The sequence below is a fragment of the Sciurus carolinensis genome, chromosome 12 (assembly GCF_902686445.1).
Source record: "Sciurus carolinensis chromosome 12, mSciCar1.2, whole genome shotgun sequence".
NCBI lineage: Eukaryota > Metazoa > Chordata > Mammalia > Rodentia > Sciuridae > Sciurus > Sciurus carolinensis.
In genome coordinates, this window is record NC_062224.1 from 41,280,211 (window position 1) to 41,302,260 (window position 22,050).

Here is a 22,050-nt window from a genome sequence, read left to right on the forward strand (position 1 = left end):
TCGTCAGGCAATCACTGAGCTCCCCGGGAAAGTTCTCAACCAGAGGATGCCCTTGGCTGCATATTGTTTCTTTCAGTCCACAAAGTCTGACTGATTTTTGTAACTAAAACTTCAGGTCAGAGGGGAAAAAACAGCAACTGCAAGAAAATTGGAAGGCACAAGCACCCATATGATCTAGAATTTTCTTGGGGTGAGGGGTAAGGAGGAAAAGGGATACTTTTGGTTCAGCACTACAGTCAAGTTAATTTTGCCATGGTTGAAGAAAAACTGTATAAAATAAAGATGTACAGAAATATAACAAGCACAGCCCACTTGTGAGGAAGAAAGCTCAGAAGACAGCTCGCAAAAGTAGTGCAGAGAGAAACAACCAGTACTATTTATTTGGATGTCTGTGCCATGGTGGGTACAAACTATATTCTCTGCTCTGTGGGACCAAAATGAAAACAGAATAAAAACGAACAAACGAAAATCCCCCAAATCCCAAAAAAGCAGCAAGAAGGAATGCAAGAAGTCTTACAGAACACATACTGATCCAAATGGGGGTGATAAATGTGGCACTCCTGTCTTTAATGCACATCCAAGTCTGCTACCTACTGTGTGTTTTGTCATATTCATCTACTGACCAGATGGGGGACTTAAGAAATGGCCAAGCCATTCAACCAGTTTCCCTGCCTCTATACGACTTCCCTTTCCCTTTATTTCCACCTCCAGGATTAGAGTCTGTTTCCTCCATGAAGGAAGTGCTGTTGATGATGGGGAAAGGCGTGAAAGAGGATTTCCACAATACTGATCTTGCTTCCTCAAAGCCTTGCTGCGTGCAGTTCACACAGCGTGGAGGAGGTCGTGAAGGCAGCCTGATGGAGCTATGAGTTAAAAAAGAAAAGGAAAGGGAAAAACAAAAACAAAACCACCCCAAGTTTGTCTTTTCTCAAACTAAAGGAGAAACTGAGGGATGGTATGGCCTCCAGTGGAGACATCCATGGTTAGGAGATGATGGCTGGGGACCACCTCGGCAGAGTCAGATTGTCAGCACTTGCTGACCGCTTCCTCGTGGATCTTCTTAGGTCCTTGTACTTGTCCTCACAGAGGCGAGAAATGGCCTGAGGGGCAAGAGAGACAAAGCAGGTCAGAGATGAACTCCCACTTGGCCTTGAAGCCGTTCTTCCCTGAGCCAGGAGGGATCTGCAAGTCCAACTTCTCCCCTGCTTTTGTCTTTCCATGAACATCATACACTCAACAAAGTTATAGAGCATAGCAATCCCCTGGCCCTACTGCACTTTTCTTTTTCACTCACCTTCTAACATACTAGCCAATTTATTTATTGTGCTTATTGTTTGCTCTCTCCTTCCAGCAGAACGTAAACTCCCAGAGTACAGCTTTGTTCACAGTGGTACAGTGGTACCCTGGTATCGGTGTACGGACTGGATGCATGAGTTCCAACTGAGACATGACACAACAGAGCATGAACACAACAGGGGTGTGTTCAAAGCACCTGGAAGCAGAGGGAATGAGCAACTGACTATTTTGAGGAGATATTCATGACCAAAGATGGCATTAGAACCAGGCTTCCATGGATTTGCCTGAGGAGGAGGAAGTGGAGGAAGAAGCTGCCAAGAAGGTTAGGATATCCTCAGCAAGGGCAGAAGGTTCCAGCCACATGGTGCTGGCATGGTGAGTGGTGCTACCAGAGCTCAGGGCTACCAGAGGACAGCAAGCAAGTCAGAACCAGAGTGAAAAGGCCATCTAACATACTGGCTGGCTCAGGCTTTATTCTTTAGGCAGCACGAAACTGCCCATGATTTTAAAAGAACATTCTAAAACTCCAAACTGCATTTTAGAAAAACAATTCCAGTGACTGCATGAAAGATGGACTGGAGGAGAGCTACAGGAATCGAGGATGTCTTTGGTCTGAATGAACAACGAATTAAGGAAGCAGACAGACTATAACAGATTGAGACTTCCTCATCTAAAACATACATCATACACATAATATAGATGGCATATTTGAAGAAGAAAAAATCAGTTATTTTTTTTTAGAGAAAATTCTTTCCATTTATTTAAATTTCCTAAGATTACCATATGTTGTTTTCCAGCTTACAAATATTAAGTCTGAATGTAATATAGTAACAGATTAATACTGTTCTACCTTATTCTAGATTTTATTATGCAAAGTGATGTTAGCCTTATTTACATTTCCCACATGTGCACTGAGATTCTAATTTATTTCAAAGACAAAACCTCTTCTTCCCAATACTGAAGGAACAAGTGGAGCCCATGGCAGTAGACCAGGGCCTGCCATGTGGACTGAGACAGGGTCATGCTCACCAGGAAACCCTAATTCTATTTCATGTGTTTGCAAAGATTTGAATATGTACCTTGGAACAAATAATTCAGAGGGAGGTGTTTCCATCTGAATAGGTGAAAAACAGACCAAATGAGCATTTTCATAGCAATGGCTGGTATAGGATCACAGCAAAATGACTTGAATTCTGAAAACCTTTCTGGATTTTCATTTAAACCCAGCACTAGCAGCCAGTCTTTTCTAATATTTTACCAAGTTTTCTTCTTGAGACTAATATATTATTTAATGTTTGCTTTCCTAAATCTATAATCCATAACAACTCTCTTTCACCTCAGTTTTGTTTCATTCCATTTTTAGTCCTGTTAGATCACCATGCTGCCCACCTGACCCTATACTGAAAAGGGACAGCAATTCACTTCACATGGATCGTGCAGTGGGCAACACAAGGACCTCTAGGGACTCACCAAGAAGTCCAAGGCTCTCTAGAATGAGACCAAAATGTTGCCAGTGGTAAATGCCAGAGACCAGGGACTTAGCACACCTTCTCTGGAGAAGGGTGTCTCACCAGTGATCCTTCTTACTACTCTGCCATTTCCTCATGTCTAAAAGTCAGATAGGAAGCACATGTGAGAGATGTGAATAAAGCTAACATCACTTTGCATAATAAAATCTTGGTGAAAATAAGAAGGTGAGCTCCATACACTGTGATGAGACACAAAAGTCATTCAGGTTAATAATGATGGCTCTAATCCAGACCAAGACCAAGGAGGCTGGCTCCAGCTCTAATTGAACTATAGAACAAATACTTAAGAAAAAGTAAATCAAACCTTTTTGGATAGCTGATTGTTAAGGTCATCTGTTGGCATTTTCCTATGTAAGTGCATGCTGGCAAATACCTTTTTCATGGGGGGAGCTTATAATTTTTTTAAAAACCCTATCTATAAGGACAAGGGTTTTACAAAATCTTTAATTTCAAAATAGAATCAATACATGTTAGGTAAAAACTGACATTAAGAAGGTTATTAAAAATATGAAGCTGCACAAATTATACTCAACTAAATTAACTGAGCCAGCAATAACTCCAAGGACTTTGTCCTTATTTTACAACAGCTAGTGGGAAAAACTGTTGTGGTCACACATTTCTTTAGTAATGACAAGGTGCATCTGCAACAGTGCACTGGAGGACAATGTCTTAAACCATCTTACCTCAAGCTTGTGGGCCCTTTCCCTGCTCAGCGGCTCCAAAGGAAAGCTCAGGTTATTTGCTTCTGCCAAAGAACGAAGATCAAAATAATACTTGGCATATACACTGGAAGGGACGTTGATGTTGAACTGGAGCAATTCAAGAAACTGTCGCTCTAGCTCATTCCTGCAAAGCAAAAGCAAAAATAACACACACTTAGCTGCCCACCAGGCTATGTGGCCTGCCAAGCTGCTGGAGACCAGACTCCAGAAAACTGTATCCTCCGGGGAGAAAAATGATCCAATTAATTGCCTGGTTGGACACCAGAGATACAGTTTAACCACCAAATTGGTATTAAAAACCGAATCTGCTTGATCCAGTGCCCAGAAGGATGAAGCCTGATTAACTGGGATGATTACCAGGAAGTGCTTCAGGGTGATTCTTTTCATGGAGACCTAACATATACACAGCAGGCCTGGCTGCAAATCTCAGCACGAACGGTCTGCTCGCATAGCAAGGCCTGCACCTTGCTCACGTGGCAGGCCAGATGAAGCAGTCAAGAGCTGTCAGGTGGAGTCTAGTGAGGGCCTCAGGACAGTTACACACAAGAAAAAAATGGCCTCTATAGACCTAGAGAACTGGAATTTCTCAATGGCTCTTTCCTACCTTTTGTGAGCAAAGAGTGTAAGAACTGTTAGGGACTTCCAGAGGGGAAAGACTAGGGCAAGGGTTTTGGGGGAATGTTCCATCCCAACCCCAGTCCTTAAAGGGAGCTCACAGACCCTGAAGAATCAAAGCAGCAGTTCCCCAGCTTCCGTATGCATGCTGGTCACCTGGGGGGCTGTGAAAGCGTGTTGTTGGGCTCCATCCTCAGACCCGGGCTTAGTAGGCCTGGGGAGGGCCTGAGAAATCAAAATGATAGCAAGTTCCCATGTGACAGTGATGCTGAGGTTGTTGGGCCCTGTCCACTTTGAGAACTAGTCAAACTAAAGAGACTGGTGAGCAGAGGTGGTGTTATGATACGTCTTGCCAGTTCATTTACATTTTGATGAAATGTTGGGTAGCGGGAAAGGCAGTGACAGATAAATGAAGTCTTAAGAAGAGGGAGGCTGGAATCTGAGAGATAGCTTTGATATGACAGAAACTATTAGGCATATAAGAATATGACACTGAGTGAGTTGCTGATGAAAGCCTAAGTGAAGTCACGTGAATGAGCGTCTTTCAACGAGATAAACAGCATATCTTTCTTGCTGTTTCCATACAACCAAGTAAAAGGAGCAATAAGCTCCAAATTGTACATACTGTGCTAATTCTTTTATTTTTAAGAAGCTTACTTTTATTTGGAATGACTTTTTAATTTTAATTTACTTTTATTTTATTGTTTCATTTAAATTAAATTTAATAAGAGATCATCCTGTGAAATACTGGAATCCAGGTAAGATTTCCATAAAACAAGAGTGTCAAAAATACTACCAAGGCCAGAAGTACCAAAAAGAATGAATGGGTTAGAAGGAGCAACCCTGGGGTGAATATGCAAGCTGCCTGAAGAAAGATCGCCGTCTGGTGGCTAAGAAGTGTCACTATTCTCCCAATGCTAAGGCAGAAAATCACGATTTTATATTTTAAGAGAACTAGTCTGATGAGTCTATCTAAAATGGTATACGGACAACAATCACTCCAGGTGGAGGTACACACCGTGGGCAAATTCAGGATGCTGTTTTTTGAACAGGGTGACATTTTCTCAAGGTTCCCTGGAAAAAAAGAACAACCTTTCTGTTGGCTTGTATTTCTTGAATGTTCTGGTTTAACTTGGCAGAAAAAGGGATTTTAGAGCTGTAACATTTTCAGATTAAGGCAAAATTTATAAAATAAAAATAACTTCAAAAACTGATTTCCAAACCACAACACATCTTAAAGGGATATCTGATGGCTTGCTGTGTGATAATAGAAAAGTAACAAGGAACGGAGAGACCAAGTATGGTAGGTTTAGTGTCCTCTTTTGGATAAAGCTGAGGAAACAGTTCTGGTGTAAACATTTATAATAAATATATTATATTCATAAAAAAACACATTTCAAAAATAATTGTTACATGAATTAGCTCAGCAGCACACAGAAACCCAATCAAATTGGTGCAATTCAGTGACTTGAAAATAAGACTCTAAACAAAGACAGTTGTTTTCATTATCTAATACCCTGCCTGTCTATCTAGAAAAATGGGCTCACTTCAAAACAGGCACTAATTCAGCAATTCCCCTTCCAGGTGTACACAGAAGCAATTAAACCAGGGTCTTGATATCTGTACCATGTTCACAGCAGCACTACCCACACCAGTCCCATGTGCAAGCAATATTAAGTGTCCACTGATGGATGGATAAACAAAATGGGACAAGTACATAAGGCTGAATATTATTCAGCCTTAAAAAGGACATTTTGCTAAGTGAAATAAGGCAGTCACAAAAAGATAAATAATCATATAATTCTAATTAATGTGAGGCAGTCAAGTTAGTCTGACTAATCAAATTTATAGAAAGTAGAATAGTGGTTGCCAGAGGCTGGGGAAGAGGAAAGGACTTAAGTATAGAATTTCAGTTTGGGTAAATAAAAAAGTCCTGGAGATAAGATAGTAGTGATAGTTCTACAATAATATCAGTATACTTAAAGCCACTAAACTTCACACTTAAAAATGGTTAAAAAGATAAATTTTATGCTATGTTTATTTTACCACAAATAAAAGAAAAACAACAAAACCAGATACTAGACATCTAGGGATAGACAGGTGCTCACTGAGTCCTCATCTGCCATCCATTACTTAGACAAGTCACTTGGCTTTTCCTCATTTGGAATTCCTTTGTCTATAAATAAAAATGACTCTAACAAGATTACTGCAGACAACAATTAAAAAATAAAATCTCAAAGTATCATTTTTAAGCAATTTTTTTGCCTAGAAAACTCAGCACAACCAAACTTTAGTGTCTTCTTCACCATCCACAGTAATTACCATTTGCTACTCAAAGTCAACCTGTGATAGTAAGGCCACTTAATTGCTGGTGAGAGTGAGGAGAGAAGCCCTGTGGGCCCTTCTTCCACACGAGGTCAGCCTGTACCTAAGGTCTGGCTGGAACTAGTGAAAAATGACTGTGGACATGGCCTGATGCTCCATGCATTCTTCAACCTGACCCAACAGTCATGTGCTCACAGGATCAGTTGCCTTCTCAGCCAGAACCCCACTGTTCGAATGGGGTCTCTAACTTAAGTTGCTCACTATTGAGTGATTCTTGAGATGAAAATTAACCTGGGGTCAGAAATACCAGAGAAGTGACTCCAGGATGTTAGTGCACAGCTGAGCCCAGAAAGAAGGATGCAGAACAGGGTCAGGAGATGCCTCATAGACCAAACAGAACCAGAAAGCACATTTTTAGAAGTTTTTCACCTGAAACTTTTTTTTTTTTTTTTTTTTTTTGGCGGTGCTGGGGATCGAACCCAGGGTCTTGTGCTTGCAAGGCAAGCACTCTACCAACTAAGCTATCTCCCCAGCCCTCACCTGAAACTTATATGCCCTTTTCCATGTAAAGGAGATGTAAGAAAGAGTTCAGGTTATTTGCTAAGAAGTAAAGACTAGTAACTAGTGGAATGATGTGGAATTAACGCATTGCTAAATGGCAAAAAGTATATAAATAAAATGCATAATATGAACCTAGTTTTGTAAAAACAAACAAAAAAAGTCATATAAACACCAGAAAGTTATATATCAGAATGCTAGCAGTTATTCCTTCTGGGTAAGGGAATTATTGGGAAAATACAGCAGATCATATTCTGACAGGATGCAGTAGATCTCAGTAGATCTGAGACTTGTCTTTCCAGGTCTCCCTCCTTGTCCTTGGGCACAAACCATTAGTTTTTTACATTTGGGAGGAAAAGTAAGATTCTAGGATTCTAGGACTCTGAGCATTTCTACAGCATGCCAGAGGCCACTTTCACATGACAAGTGCCTTCCCCATTCTGGAAACAAACCCACGGGATTTGTGGATGGAACCAACTGCTCATTTAATGTAAGGATAATGTATATCACAGCTAAACAGCTCTACTGGCCTGGCCTGCAGAGCATGATGGACTTACTTCATTTTGTCCCACTGCTGTGTCCTTCAGTTCCACTTCTGCTGAGATGGGTGACTGGATCCCTGAGTCACATCTATAATCTCTTTAGCAAACCCTATCCATACATGTCCTTAGAACTGTTTCCACAGTACATTTCTCTCTCTCTCTGTGTGTCTCTCTCTCTTCTTTGCAATATGGATAGGTTGAGGTTGGAAAATTTTGAGATTTTCAAAATCTTCAACTTGAAGGTTTGATTCTTCTTCTTAACAATTCCTTAATTTATCTCGTTACACATTTTACTATAAGCAGCAAAGAGAAACCAGGCAATGCCTTCAACATTGCTCAGAAATCCCAGTTAAATATCCAAGTTCATTACTCAACTGTTTTCCACAAAATGCTAGAACACAAATTTGGTCAAGCTGTTTGCCACTTTGTAACAAGGATCACCTTTCCTCCAGTTTCCAGTGGTATGTTCATTTCTGCCTGAGACAGCACCAGAAACACTGTTAAATTCACATGTCTTGAGACATTCTATTCATGATGAAGATCTGCTCTTATTCCTCCAAGATGCCAGAAGCTTTCTCTACAGCTTCCCTCTTTACTTTCTGAGCGTGCACCAGAATTGCCTTTATTGTTCATTTTTCTACAACAATCTCTTCAGGGCAATTCAAGGTATTTTGTTTTGAACATTCCCTAAAACTCCACCCTCTACCCTATTACTCAGTTCCAAAGCCACATTTTTAGGTATTTGTTATAACTGTATTCCATTTCCCAGTGCAATAATCTATATTAATTTGTTAGGGCTGCCATAACAAAATACCATACACTGTATAGACTCAACAACAGAAATTTTCTCTCACAATTCTGTAGTCTCTATGTCCAAGATCAAGATGTCAATAGGGCTGGTTTCTTCGCATTTAGGCTTACAGATGACTGCCTTCTCTGTGTCCTTAAAAGGTCATGCCTCTGTGTTGTCTGGGATTCTAATTACCTCTTCTTAGGAGGATCACCGTATTTGATTAGGTCAACCCTTCAGACCCATATTAACTTAATGTCTTCTTTAAAGATTCACTAAATACAGTTACATTCTGAGGTACTGAGAGTTAGGCCTGCAACACATGAATTGAGGGAACACAAATTCAGCTCATAACATCTGGTACCTGTTATAGGGTGTTATGGTTTAGATGTGGGGTTCTCAAAAAGCTCACATGTGAGACAATGCAAGAAGAGTCAGAGGGGAAATGATTAGGTTATAAGAGCCTTAACCCAAACAGTGAATTAATCCTGGATAGGAATTCATCTGAGCGGTAACTGAAATGGTAGGGTGTGGCTGGAGGAGGTGGGAATTGAGTATGACTTTGGGGTATATATTTGTATCTGGCAAGTGGAGATCGCTCTCTGCTTCCTGATCACCATGTGAACTGCTTCCCTCTGCTGCACTCTTCTGCCATGATGTGCTGCCTCACCTTAGGTCCAGAGTAATGGACTGGCCTTCTATGGACTAAGACCTCTGAAACGTGAGCTCTCAAATAAATTTTTACTCCCCTACAATTGTTCTGGTTAAGTTCTTTAGTCACAGCAGCAAAAGAGCTGACTAAAACACAGGGTTCAGTAGATCACTGGTCTTCATGATGGGACATGCACTCACTTATGGTAAAAATAACGCTCCAAGCATGTTGGGAAACATAACATTAGGAAAGAGATTTCTAGATCTGTAACTTTGTCAGAGAACATATCCAAGGGAGTAGGATTTTCTCTCAGTTTCTTCTTTCCCAGTCATTTTTCTCCTGCTCTGGGAGGAAAGAGGCCACTCATCCATACTTATTAAGATTCATTGTCCCAAGAAGAAATATCCCTGAGGAGCTAAGCAAAGAGGTATACCATCATTTGATGTGAAAACAAATGACTACTGACAGGTAATAACTGTATGGAATCCTCATTTTGCTCCCAAAAATCTGAAGAAGTGGCTGGCAGACTTATTCAAATAACTTTTACTAATATGTGACTATATAATTTTAGCATATAATTGAAAAGACTTGAATGATGCTACTATAACAAAACATCTTGCAATTTCAACCACTTACATGAATATATTCCTCTCAGCACTTATGATACAGGAGAAAGAAAAGAAAAATGGGAAACTTATGCTAAATTTTTGTTTCATCCTATCAATAACAATCATACATGAAAACATGAATAAATGGGAGAAAAACAGGTATGCTGATCTCATTAAGAGACTGATTTCCCATAACATTTTACTTCTTATATTTAATAATTTTTATTAAAATGTGATATACTTATATTGTTTTGATCAACTGAGTGCTAAAAACTCAGACCTGAATATTTTTTATAAGTTAGAGCATTACAGCCCAGAAAATAACACTGCAATTTTAAACTCTATGTACATTTTTGTTATAGAGTTTTGTTTAAACTCTATGTACATTTTTGTTGAATAAACTAATGTGGGAGAAAACCAGAAAGGAAATAATGATTTTAAAAAGAAAAAGGAACAATATAAAATGCTCAACTCCAAAAAAATGGGTCATGGTAGAAATCACACTGCTATGGTGTTCAGTCTTCAATGCATACTTTTAAATTTAAAATAATATGATAACATACTGCAAATGATACCCTTCACAATTACCAAAACTTATAGGGAAAAAATTTCAATATCACCATAAAGATGAAATGGGTAGAGAAATTTTTCTATATTCTTCTTGTGATGGATAAGCCAAAATATGTGAAGACCTCTGATGTCATGGCTTGTTCTTCCAAACAGATATGGAGATACAACTACTCAGAATACCTCTGTATAATCAGAATTGTAAACATGGTACAAAAGCATGCTTTTGGCTAATACCCCTACTAAAAAATACCTCTTGCTTCCTTCTATCTTTTGGCAGGAAAGAAACTTATAAATTCCCAAATTCCATATACATAATTGCTCAATTCTTCCTTAGAAGAATTTATAGTCTTTTACAGTATGTTAACACATATACCACTGATTAAATACAATATCAAGAATGGAACACCATGGAAGAGGGCATCACCCCAGTTTCTTCAGGAAGACTTTACAATCTGGTCGTTAAAGAACAAAACATTCCCTGTATGCATTCTTCCTCTGCTCAACTTCAGGCCTTTGAATCATTCATGCTCAAATATATGACTTGATGAGATTCAGCTAGTGGCTTGCATTATGATGCAGCAATCTAGTCACCAACACGTTTCCAGGAAAGGACAAAAGTCAGGCTAAGAAAATTATCAATCCTCTCTGGACAAAATATGAAAAAGAACTTTTGCATGAATACTATTATTATATTTGCCACAGTGCCAGTTTATTCAAAATACTGAATAATGAAGCAGCTTCATTCAATAAAACATTTTGTTACTATTTTGCACTTGGAAAATAATTCAACTTCACTATAATGTATTAATTGCCTGAAATACTGACTATCCAATGAATAACAAATACTGTAAAATATTCTCATAAAAACAACGTAGTCTGTGTGGTAGTGGTGGTGGTGATGGGGTGATGTTGGAGATCAAACTCAGGATCACGTTGCAGGCAAGCAAGTACTCTACCACTGAACAATAGTCCCCACCCCCAATAATTCTTGATATAACTTTAATTTCAGCTGAACAAACTTTGGCCTAATTTTCCAACTTCTCTGTGTAGAAAAGGATTTGACTTTTGTTATGATTTATATATGCGGTGTGAGACAATGCAAGAATTTTCAGAGGTGAAATGATTAGGTTATGATAGATCTGATCTAATCAGTGAATTAATTCACGGATATGGATTAACTAGAGGGTAAATGGAAAGAAGTTGGGTGTGCCTTCAGAGTTTATATTTTGTCCTTTGTAGGCAGAGCCCCCTCTGCCTCCTAATTGTCATTTTGAGGTGCTTTCCTCCTCCATGTCCTTCTACCATGAGGTTCTTTCTGCCTTACCTGAGGCCCAGAGCAACAGACTGAATCTCTGAAACCAGAAGACAAAATAAATTATTCCTCCTTTATGTTGTTCTTGTCAGATCTTTTGGTAATGGCAATGAAAAATCTCACTGAAACAACTTTCAATAAATAGTTGTTGTTTTTCATTTATTGTTAGATAAATGAAATGATTTTAACCTCAACTGCTTAGAAGAAAAGAAATATAAATTCTGACTTTGTTACTCAGTAGACAAGTAGTCTTCCTACTTAACTTCCCACAGCCTAATTTTCATTTATAAAATGGGAATAATAGTAGTAATGAATCCAAGCTCTTGTTCTAGGAGAAGCAGCAGTGGAACAGTAGCCCAGGTAGGTTGAAGTGTGGGCAGTAGGCAGTGGCTGCAGTCAGTGGAGCCCACCATGTCAGTGCAAGCCTGAGACAAGGTGAGCCGGGTGTGCTGACCTATCATCCGCCCCAGGCAGCCTGGCCCAATGAGCAGTAAGAGAATGCAAGCGGGGCAGAATGAATGAAGACTGCAGGGCTAACCAACAGCATTGATACTTTTCCAAAACCTGATCAGCATAAATTTGGACCACTATTTTTGACCCAAGAGTGATTATAAACCCCTAAACTAATACATGCAAGTGGCAACCTGCTATCAGATCCTCTCTCACCCTGCAAGAATTCTGTTTCTTTTCTTCCCACTTTTTTTTTTAACCCTCTCATTCTTTTATTTAGGTAGAGAATGACAAATTAATACATCTCATTAAAGGCATTTAATTAAAGCATCTTCATGGATGTTGAAGGCTGGTACACATCATTTCCATTATTTTGTCATCTGGCCACTGTACAATGAATGGTCACTGGGTTTAAAATGGTTCTCCACTTGGGGAAACTTCCTCACTTGGTTATCTGGTTGGATCATCATTTAACCTCTCCAGGTCCCAGTGTCCAGATCTGGGAAGCGGATATACTAAATATATATGTATAAGGTTGATGAGAGGACCAAACTGAGATATGCGTAAATTAACAAAGTTTGGCTACTCATAAATATTTTACAAATATTTCCATAAAGTTTGTTTTGTTGTTTCGCAGTGCTGGGAATGAAATACAGAGCCTCGCGTGTGCAATACAAGTGTTCTACCACTGAGCTACAGTCCAACCTTTCTCAAAGTTTTAAATAAACTGACAGGATTTTCCATTGATGCTAAGTTTATATAACAGTTCAGTTTTGCTAGCACTTTGACAAGTTAAACCTAGTGGATTAACAATAAGAACACAAAAGGAGTCTCGTCCTCACCTCTAATACACCTCACTTTTAATTTTTCTCTGTTCTACTATTTTAATGCTTCTGTGGTATCTGTAATTTGCATTTATATCTAATTTTCTTTGGGAAAAGCTGGAATATAAATGATAAAAATATTTAAGGCCTAAATCTGACTTCAGCAGTTACTTTCTTTTGATTTTAAATGGACATGACTACTCACAGTGCTCTTATAAAACTTGAACATCAAAACCCATGCCAAGTCACCATTTGCATTATGTAATTTACACAAGCAGGAAGGGACAAACAGTAAGTAATTCCATGGTATGCGGTTCAGCAACAAATAACCCCTGAGGAAAGGACACAGTCAGAATTTCTTACCACCTTGCACCCAAAGGTCCATCTCCTTTATAGTCTAAATGAGAATTATTTTGTATCTGTTTTCACCTTGAAACATGGTCAATAATTTCATTTTCCTTATTATACTGTTCTGGTAAAAACCTGCTTCACGTTCTTCTTACCATTTAAGATAAGAGTTATAGGTCTGTAGCAAGAATAGCACTGCAATGAGATCCAAGACACAAGCAGATGTGTTCCCAAAGGCACCACCCAAAGTGGGTTCCCAGTGAACTCAGAAGCAGTAGGGCCACAGGCTGGTGAGGAGCCTGGGGACACCCTTACACTGGTGGTAGTCAGGTTTTATGACGATCCTATATCCCCAGGTTGCTGGGGTCCAGGAATGTGCCAGTGGTGGAAACTGGGAGGCAGATAGTAACCTCCTCCTGTCTAAGGTTTCATCCAGGAGGTTTCTGGAAGGACTAAGCCAACGAAAAGTACAAGAAACATTTTAGCAAGAATAGTATCAGAAGTGACTATAGCCACAAGGCACCTAAGTAGTTCATAGTGATCGAGTGTTTCTATAACTCTTTCTTCTTGAGACTCTGATCCCATTTCCTGCATTCCCTGGCCTCAGAGGTCTCAAGCTCTCTATTAATAATCCTTATCAGAACATGAGGACTGACCCATCTGAGAAGCACTAACAACTGCCTCAAGGGCTGGGGATAGACAGTCCTTCTTCAGGGTAGTGGCACTCTCACTGGGCTGTGGGGAGAATGTGTAGCCCTGATGATGACAACACAGGACAGGTCCCCAGGGGTTCAAAGGCTGATTTTCAGCAACTGAACTTGCAAAAACATGAAAAAGCAGTGAAAATGGTTTCTTTAAACAGAATCAGGTAATATTTTAGCTCTTGTTTTTTGGGCTGTTCTTGTTATCCACAGAGGATGTGCGGGGCATTAGAGTTTTGTTATCAGTCTGCTGTGAGATAGGGAGCCCAAACATAAGCCATAAGAGCACTGTCTACACCTTCCTAATTAAAGTAGAAGAATGTTGGTCTACTATTTTTAATAAACCAGTTTCATAAAATCATAAAGCATTACCAGTACCTGTTTGTGATCTGAAAGGAAGAGAAATGTTAAGTTTTCTGTATTTCCGCAACTGTGTCCCTATTGTGCTAGCTCACAACAGACACTTAGCCAAATCCTTTCATTCTAGACAATACAAAGCATCCAAAAAGGGTGTGATTTCCTTCCCAAACACTCTTGAGACATGAATGACACTCCCCACTCACATGTCCTCCACTGTGATGTCTTTCAGGATCTGGCAGTAATCAACATTCCACACGGCCTGATCATCCCACACCTTGGAGGCCAGCAGGATTGCACCTAGAACGATTCGCTTCCAGTTGGCTGGACAGATATCTATTTCTGCATACGTTAAAAGTCTTTCAAGGTATACCTGGGGAGACATGACAATACCAGAGCTAAATGCCTTCAGTTTTCTCCTACATACCAGTATACTTAAGGAAACTCTAAAATTGCTAAATTCAACTTCATCATCCTTAAAACAGGGACTACCTGGTCATATTTATTGCTAAAAGGCCAAAGGGCTCAATGAGTCTGATGATGGGTTGAAGGTTACACTCTAAACAGTGTAGATTTAGCTGGATCTTAAGAAGATTATAAGGCAGGAACAAATCCCAGGAGGCACAGGTTAATTTCTCACTCCAGCAACTATGATAGCAATACAAATTCAACAAATGCTGCAACAAAGAGAACAAAGAATATAAAGGAAACAAATCCATATTTTTTCATCTATAGTTTTAAAAATTGTACTTGTAGAGATAACCAGAGATCTGCATGTGGTTACTGACAAACCTATTTTATTGCTATGGTAAAATATATTGAACATTTGCAATTTAAATATTTCAACTGCCCAATTTGTGGCATTAAATATATTCACACTGTTCTAGAACCATTCCCACCATCCATTTGCAGAACTTTTTATCATCCCAAACAAATTCTACCCATTAAGCAATACCTTCCTAGACCTCCCTTGTCCCAGTCCCTGAAAACCACTATCGTACTTTTTGTCTCTACAAATTTGTCTATTCTAGGTATTTCACACAGGTAGAATCCTATAATATTTGTTTTTTCATGACTGGCTTACTTCATTTAGCTTAATACATTTGAGATTCATTTATATTGTATCACAAGTCAGAATTCCTTTCTTCTCAATGCTGAATAATATTCCATCTACTTTATGCAAGTACCCCATTTTGTTTATCCATTTATTTGTCAATTTGAGTTGCTTCTTCCTTTTGGCTTTTGTGAATAATGCTGTTAGGAATATTGGTGTACAAATACTTGATCAAGTCTGTGTTTTTGATTCTTTTGAATATACACCCAGAAGTGGAACTGCTGTGTCATATGGCAATTCCGTTTAATTTTTTTGAGGAGCCACTGTATTTTCTTCCACATCGTTCACACTGTCTTTTATTTCCAGCAATATGTAAGGGTTCCAGTTTCTCCAGATACTCCTTAAAACTTGTTATTTTATGTTTTTTTGGGAGGAGGGGATAAAAAGTCATCCTAATGGATATGAAGTAGCATCTCATCGTGATTGATTCAATAAATCTATTTTTAAATAATTAAAATGAGATCATTTCAGCTGAATTTAGAAAATGAAATAAAAAATATATTTTTTAATTGGCAGAATTTAATTTGAAGACAAGACACCAGAAATAACCACAAAGTACATTGCTTAAGATGCATCAGAGGTAAGACTGCCTTTTTGTTTGCCCAACTAAAAATCTGTTTATTAGAATGTTCTACACTTCTTTAAATCAGAGAATTATTATTTCTATAGTTTTTATCAAATACATTTGCAAACTAGAATTCTGTATCAGAAAGAAATGAAACTCAACAAACATCATCCACACTGTTTTAAAAATCTGCTTTAGCACAAAAAATAAAAGAAAGAATCAATAACTGGGATAGATTCAAACTAAAAAGCCTTCTCTCAGCAAAGGAAACTATCAGTAATGTGAAGAGAGAGCCTACAGAGTGGGAGAAAATCTTTGCCACTCATACTTCAGATAGAGCGCTAAATTTCCAGAATATATAAAGAACTCAAAAAACTCTACACCAAGAATACAAATAATTCAACCAACAAATGGGCTAAGGGAATGAACAGACACTTCACAGAAGAAGATGGGCAAGCAATCAACAGATATATGAAAAAATGTTCAACATCTCTAGTAATAAGAGAAATGCAAATCAAAACTACCCTAAGATTCCATGTCACCCCAATTAGAATGGCAATTATCATGAACACAAGCAACAACAGGTGTTGGTGAGGATGTGGGGAAAAAGGTACACTGATACATTGCTGGTGGGGTTGCAAATTAGTGCAGCCACTCTGGAAAGCAGTATGGAGATTCTTCAGAAAGCTTGGAATGGAACCACCATTTGACCTAGCTATCCCACTCCTTGGCCTATACCCAAAGGACTTAAAATCAGCATACTACAGAGACACAGCGACATCAATGTTCACTGCTGCTCAATTCACCGTAGCCAAATTGTGGAACCAACCTAGATGTCCTTCAATTGATGAATGGATAAAGAAACTGTGGCATATATATATATATATATACAATGGAATATTACTCAGCCATAAAGAATGATAAAATTATGGCATTTGCAGGCAAATGGATGAAACTGGAGAATATAATGCTAAGTGAGATAAGCCAATCTCAAAAAACCAAAGGACGAATGATCTCGCTGATAAGCGGATGATGACATATAATGGGGCGTGGGAGGGGTTAGCATTAGGTTTAGGGTTAGGGTTAAGGAGGGTGGCAAGAATGGAGGAAGGAAGGATTGTATAGAGGGAAAAGAGGGGTGGGAAGGGTGGGGGGGAAGGAAAAAAAAATAACAGAATGAATCGAACAACATTACCCTATGTAAATTTATGATTACACAAATGGTACACCTTTACTCCATGTACAGAGAAACAACATGTATCCCATTTGTTTACAATAAAAAAATCTGCTTTCTAAAACAGATGAAATTTATGTAATTCTATAATTATTCATAGTATATAATATCCATGAAGTCAAATATTACAAAATGCAAAAATTTTATGTGTGAAAAGGAAAATGTTAGATACATAAAATAAAGATTATTTCATAATGTTCAGTTACCTCACTGGGGGCTCTTGGGGAGGAAGCTGAACTTCAGGAAGTTCTTGAGAAAGAGGGTAATTAACACTGGGAAAGATTTCTTAAATGATGTGAAAGCAAAAATAGAAGCACAGGATAATGCCAGAAGTAGAATAATAATTACACCACAAAAAAACCACAGGATAAGAACAGATAAAGTGAGAGGTGCATGCATACAGTGAACTTAATTTACCTCTCACTGTCTACATAGCATGCATCACTATGTGGCAAGCAATGTGTTAACTGCCGCAGACATGAGAGGGGCAGGGCTAGTCTCTGACTGCAAAGTGAGGAAAGGGCTGGAAAGGAGCACAGATGATGGGAAGAGGCCACTGGAAAATTATGAAGCTGTCCTGACAAAGATAAGAACCTTTGAACTAGAGACAAGACAGTAGAGACTCGTGGACATACATCAGACATCTATAGGAGGTAAAGGCAGGCTGCTCTGGGAGACTCCAGGCTTTTGGCTTATGCCACTGGTAAATTCTATCCTCTGCCACTGGGAGCACCAGAAGCACCAGGAAGAGAGGTGGTGAAAAATGATCACAGGTCTCATTCTAAACATTTTATGTCTAAGAGATGTTCTGAAGATACCATATAGATAGTGAACAAGGTCTAAGGAAAGAGCACAAAAATATAAATTCGGGACTCTGACACAGAGTCCCAAATCCAGTGGCTGGGGGAAGGAGAAAAGAAAAGCCAGCTCTGAGCCTTCTAGGACCCTCCCATTTGAAGGGCTGGAGATTATATGAAGGGGCAATAAAAAAGAGGGAAGAATAAAATATGGCATGTTCCACTTTTGTTAGGCTTGTCATAGTTTGGAGTACTTAGAAGGCAAAACCATATGCTTGAGAGTGTCTCAATTAGGTTTACCACACTGTATAGTTGAGAAGAAAAGAAGTGGTCTCTTTCACAATATAAATAAAAGTAAAATAAGAACACTTCAGGTAGTAACCATGTGGGTGAAGAGGGACAGGTGAGGTAGCAGGAGTGGTATGTGGAGGGTAGAAGAGGAGAAAGAAGAAAGAAAGAAATGGGGAAGGACAAAAGATCTAGGTGGGGCCCACTGGAATTTCAGCTGGGTCCTGACCTGGGAAACCAGAGTGCATATTTACAAAGGTTGATGACAAACTTTTTTTTATTCTCCACCAAGAAAGAATCAGAATATGTACAGTAAAACTGAACTGACAGCAGAAAACTTTGACTGGACCTAACTAAGTCTCTGAATCTTTCAATCAATGGAAAAAGGAGGCTGTGAAACAACATCTTCCCCGATTCTGAAGACTCTAGTTCCTATGTACATAAATTATGCAAATCTCTCCAATGAAATAGAGTCTCACTGGCTCAGAACAAAAAGGTGGCTACTCAATTTTCTTCTGACTTACTTGAATTACCTTAGTTGATAGATATTAATAAACACCCTAGATAATATTTAATGTTCATAAAAACCCAATCATCTACACATGTGATATCCCATTAGGGCCAACTGAAGGAATGAGACATTACAATGCAGATCACCATATCTGAGGGAAAGCAGTTTTATTGTGAGATAAGACATTTATAACAAGCTCTACTTGATAGTATGCAATTTAGCACAACCAGTAAAGCTATATCCAAGGGTCAGCTGCAATTTCTCTAATAAACTCCCACGTGGGTATTTTAATTCTCTGCAAAGTAAAATAACATACAATTGATTTTTGTAAACAATATCCCTAGACACTGCTAATGGGACACTCTCAATTAAATTTGCACATTTAAATTCATGAGAAAGATGTCCTAAGGAATCTCTATAGAAAACATAGGTTAATAAGCAATCTTAGAACTACGAAGAGTACTCAGTTGATTGCACATAACAAAACTGTTCAAAGGCCTTTGGGGGTAGGGGACAAAATGCAAACTCATGGAATCAGGGATACATAATAAAATCCCAATGATGCTGAAACTATTTCAATCTGATTTTAAAGAATTATGCTAGGTCAGTTAATAGTCTGAATCTATAGAGTACAATTTCCTTCTGTGTTTTAATTCTTCTGCCTTACAGCTGTTTGATTTAGCCAAATACAGCACGTTGTAATAGGGTCTGGTCAAGAGCATGGGTCAAGACTTTGTAAGAAGAGTTGGTAACTTCACTCTATTCTCAATTATAACCTAATTCCAGACAGCTATCTCATAAGCTTACTGTTTTGGGGTCTGAGAATAATTACACAAACTCTTAGCATTTAAAAATGCTCTATGAATTATCACTTTCTTGGGTAAAAATTTAAAAAAAATTTAAATATTTTAAAAATATAAAAATATTTTATAATTTCCTGTTTATAAAATTTCTATAACTTTCACATTTGTGCATTTTTAATACTTGATGCTATAGGGTTTTCCAAAAGCCTGAACTACACATTTACATCATGAATATTAACAAATTAATACAATAATAAGTCTCTTCAGTGGTGTATGTGGAAAAGTCTTCACAAAACACATGCATGATTGTATAAATGCCCTGTTGTTATGGGCTGAATTATGTCCCTCGGAATTCACAGGCTGCAATTCTAACCTCTAGTACCTCCGAATGTGACCTAATTTGGCCAGAGGGGCTTTACGGAGGCAATCAAGATAATTAGGTCATTTTAGTGCACCCAAATCCAGTATGACTAAAGTCCTTCTATGAAGGAGGACACACATGCACACAGGCAGAACACCACAGAAGTAAGAAGGTGGGTATCTAGAAGCCAAAGAGGAGCGGCCAGGACAAATCCTTGTATTACAGTCCTCAGAAGGAACCAACCCTGCCAGCATCTATATTTCAAACTTCTGACCTCTATAACTTCCTTTCTTTCTTCCATCCCTCGTTTGGGACAGGGACAAACTCAGGCCTCAAACTCCTGAGCTCAAGTGATTCTCCTGGCTGGGTCTCTTAAGTAGCTGTTAACTATAGGAGTGTATCACTGCACCCAATTAAGTTTCTACTTTTTAAGCCACCCAGTTTGTGGTACTTTGTTATAAAAGCATGTCTAAAAACTTCTGATGACTCCCTACTGCCTAAAGTAAAATTGGCAGCTCACAGCATTTATTTGGCTTGGAGACTCTGTTAAAAAATCTGAACTAATGTTAGAACTCTCCTAAGTCCAGATTTCCAGTTTCTTTTCAAACACTGGAAGATCACAGCCCCATATTTTCAAAGGGCAAGGTCTAGTCACTAAGCAAATCCAAAATTATTAAGGGTAGATTTATATCTGGACACAGACATATGAACGCACACTTACACATTTGCCATGAGGAGCAACCCTCTCTGTCCTTTGCCCTCTAACAGTAGATCTTAGCAGGTCAGGAAATGGTACGAATCGTCTATATAAAGAGGTATCAGCAGAAGAGAAAGAAGAGCCACATGAGTAGACCAAAGTGAACACAGCAGGTCTGAGATTGCTATCTTTAGAAAAGGCCTGCTTCCAAGGCTGGTCCTCCATAAGGATGCGGGGACTTAATTTCAGAAGGGTTCCCACCATTCCCAGAATGTATTAAGAGTAGTTCACTGTGCCTAAACCATTTGTACAAACGACACAATTTATGCTGAAGTGATTTCTTCCTGAGAGTTGGGAATTTTGGTATGTGCTAAGCAGAGGATGTCTATGTGACCAACCCTCAATAAAAGCCTTGGGTGCTAAGTTTCTAAGGGGGCTTCCAAGTAGGCAATGTTTTACCATTATCATCACAAATCACTGCTGAAGGGTTAAGTGTGCCCTACAACACCAATGAGTGAGGATACTTGGAAGCATACACTTGATTCCCACCAGACCCCACCCCTAGCATCCTCCCTGTGCTGATTTTGGTTTGTGTCCTTTCACTATTGTAGCACGGTTATACACACATGCTGAGTGGTGTGAGTCCTTGTGATTCATTAACTGGGGGTGGTCGTGGGACTCTCAATACACAGTATTTTTTAAACTGTGAGTTATAACCTATTAGTATATTCTTTTTAAAAAATATACAAGAAAATAAGAAGCATTTAAAAAATGACACAGGAAAGAGTAAAAAAAGAGAGTCTCAGATCTGGCAAGTTGAAGTATTTGTGAAATCCTGGAAGGGGAGTATGCACTAAGATGGATATAATTTGTATTTTATACTTAGAGCTGAGTTGAAAAAAAAAAATCATTGCCTTGGACTCCTCTCAATCATTCAAGAAAAAAGGAAAAAAGTTCAAGTGAGTGAAATGAGAAACAAACAAACAAAAAAGACTACAGAAATAGAAAGAATCATAAAAGAATACTGGGACCAACTGTATGCCAACAAATGGGTAAGGCAGATGAAATACACAAATTCTTAGAAAGATACAAACTACCTAAACAAACTCAAGAAATAATAACCTGTAGACCTATAACAAACAGGTAAAAAGATTGAATTGGTCACATAAAAATTTCCAAAAATTCTACCCAAGATAGCTTCACTGGTGAATTCTAACAAAGATTTAAATAAGAATGAACACCAACCTTTCATAAATCCTCCCCTGATCCCAGAAACCTCCCTGCCCCCCCACAAAAAAAGTGGGAGGAACACTTCTCAATTCAATTCAATATTATCCTCCCCACCTTCCCACCCCACAGTAGCAGGGACTGAACCCAGGGGCACTTTACCACTGAGCTACATCTCCAGCCCTTTTTATCTTTTATTTCAAGACAGGGTCTCGCTAAGTTGTCCAGGCTGGCTTTGAATCTGGGATCCTTCT

General features: G+C 38.7%; 1 protein-coding gene across 1 annotated transcript in view; it reads right to left on the reverse strand.

The window, feature by feature from the left end:
• Positions 1-349: 349 nt before the first annotated feature.
• Positions 350-22,050, reverse strand: part of Ccny (cyclin Y) — a 229,068-nt gene continuing 207,367 nt past the window's right edge. The window contains exons 8-10 of the mRNA XM_047520181.1: positions 14,406-14,572; positions 3,509-3,671; positions 350-1,100 (exon numbers count right to left, since the gene is read on the reverse strand). Coding sequence (XP_047376137.1) covers positions 984-1,100; positions 3,509-3,671; positions 14,406-14,572 — 447 coding nt within the window. The 3' untranslated portion in view covers positions 350-983. The remainder of the gene's footprint in view (positions 1,101-3,508; positions 3,672-14,405; positions 14,573-22,050) is intronic.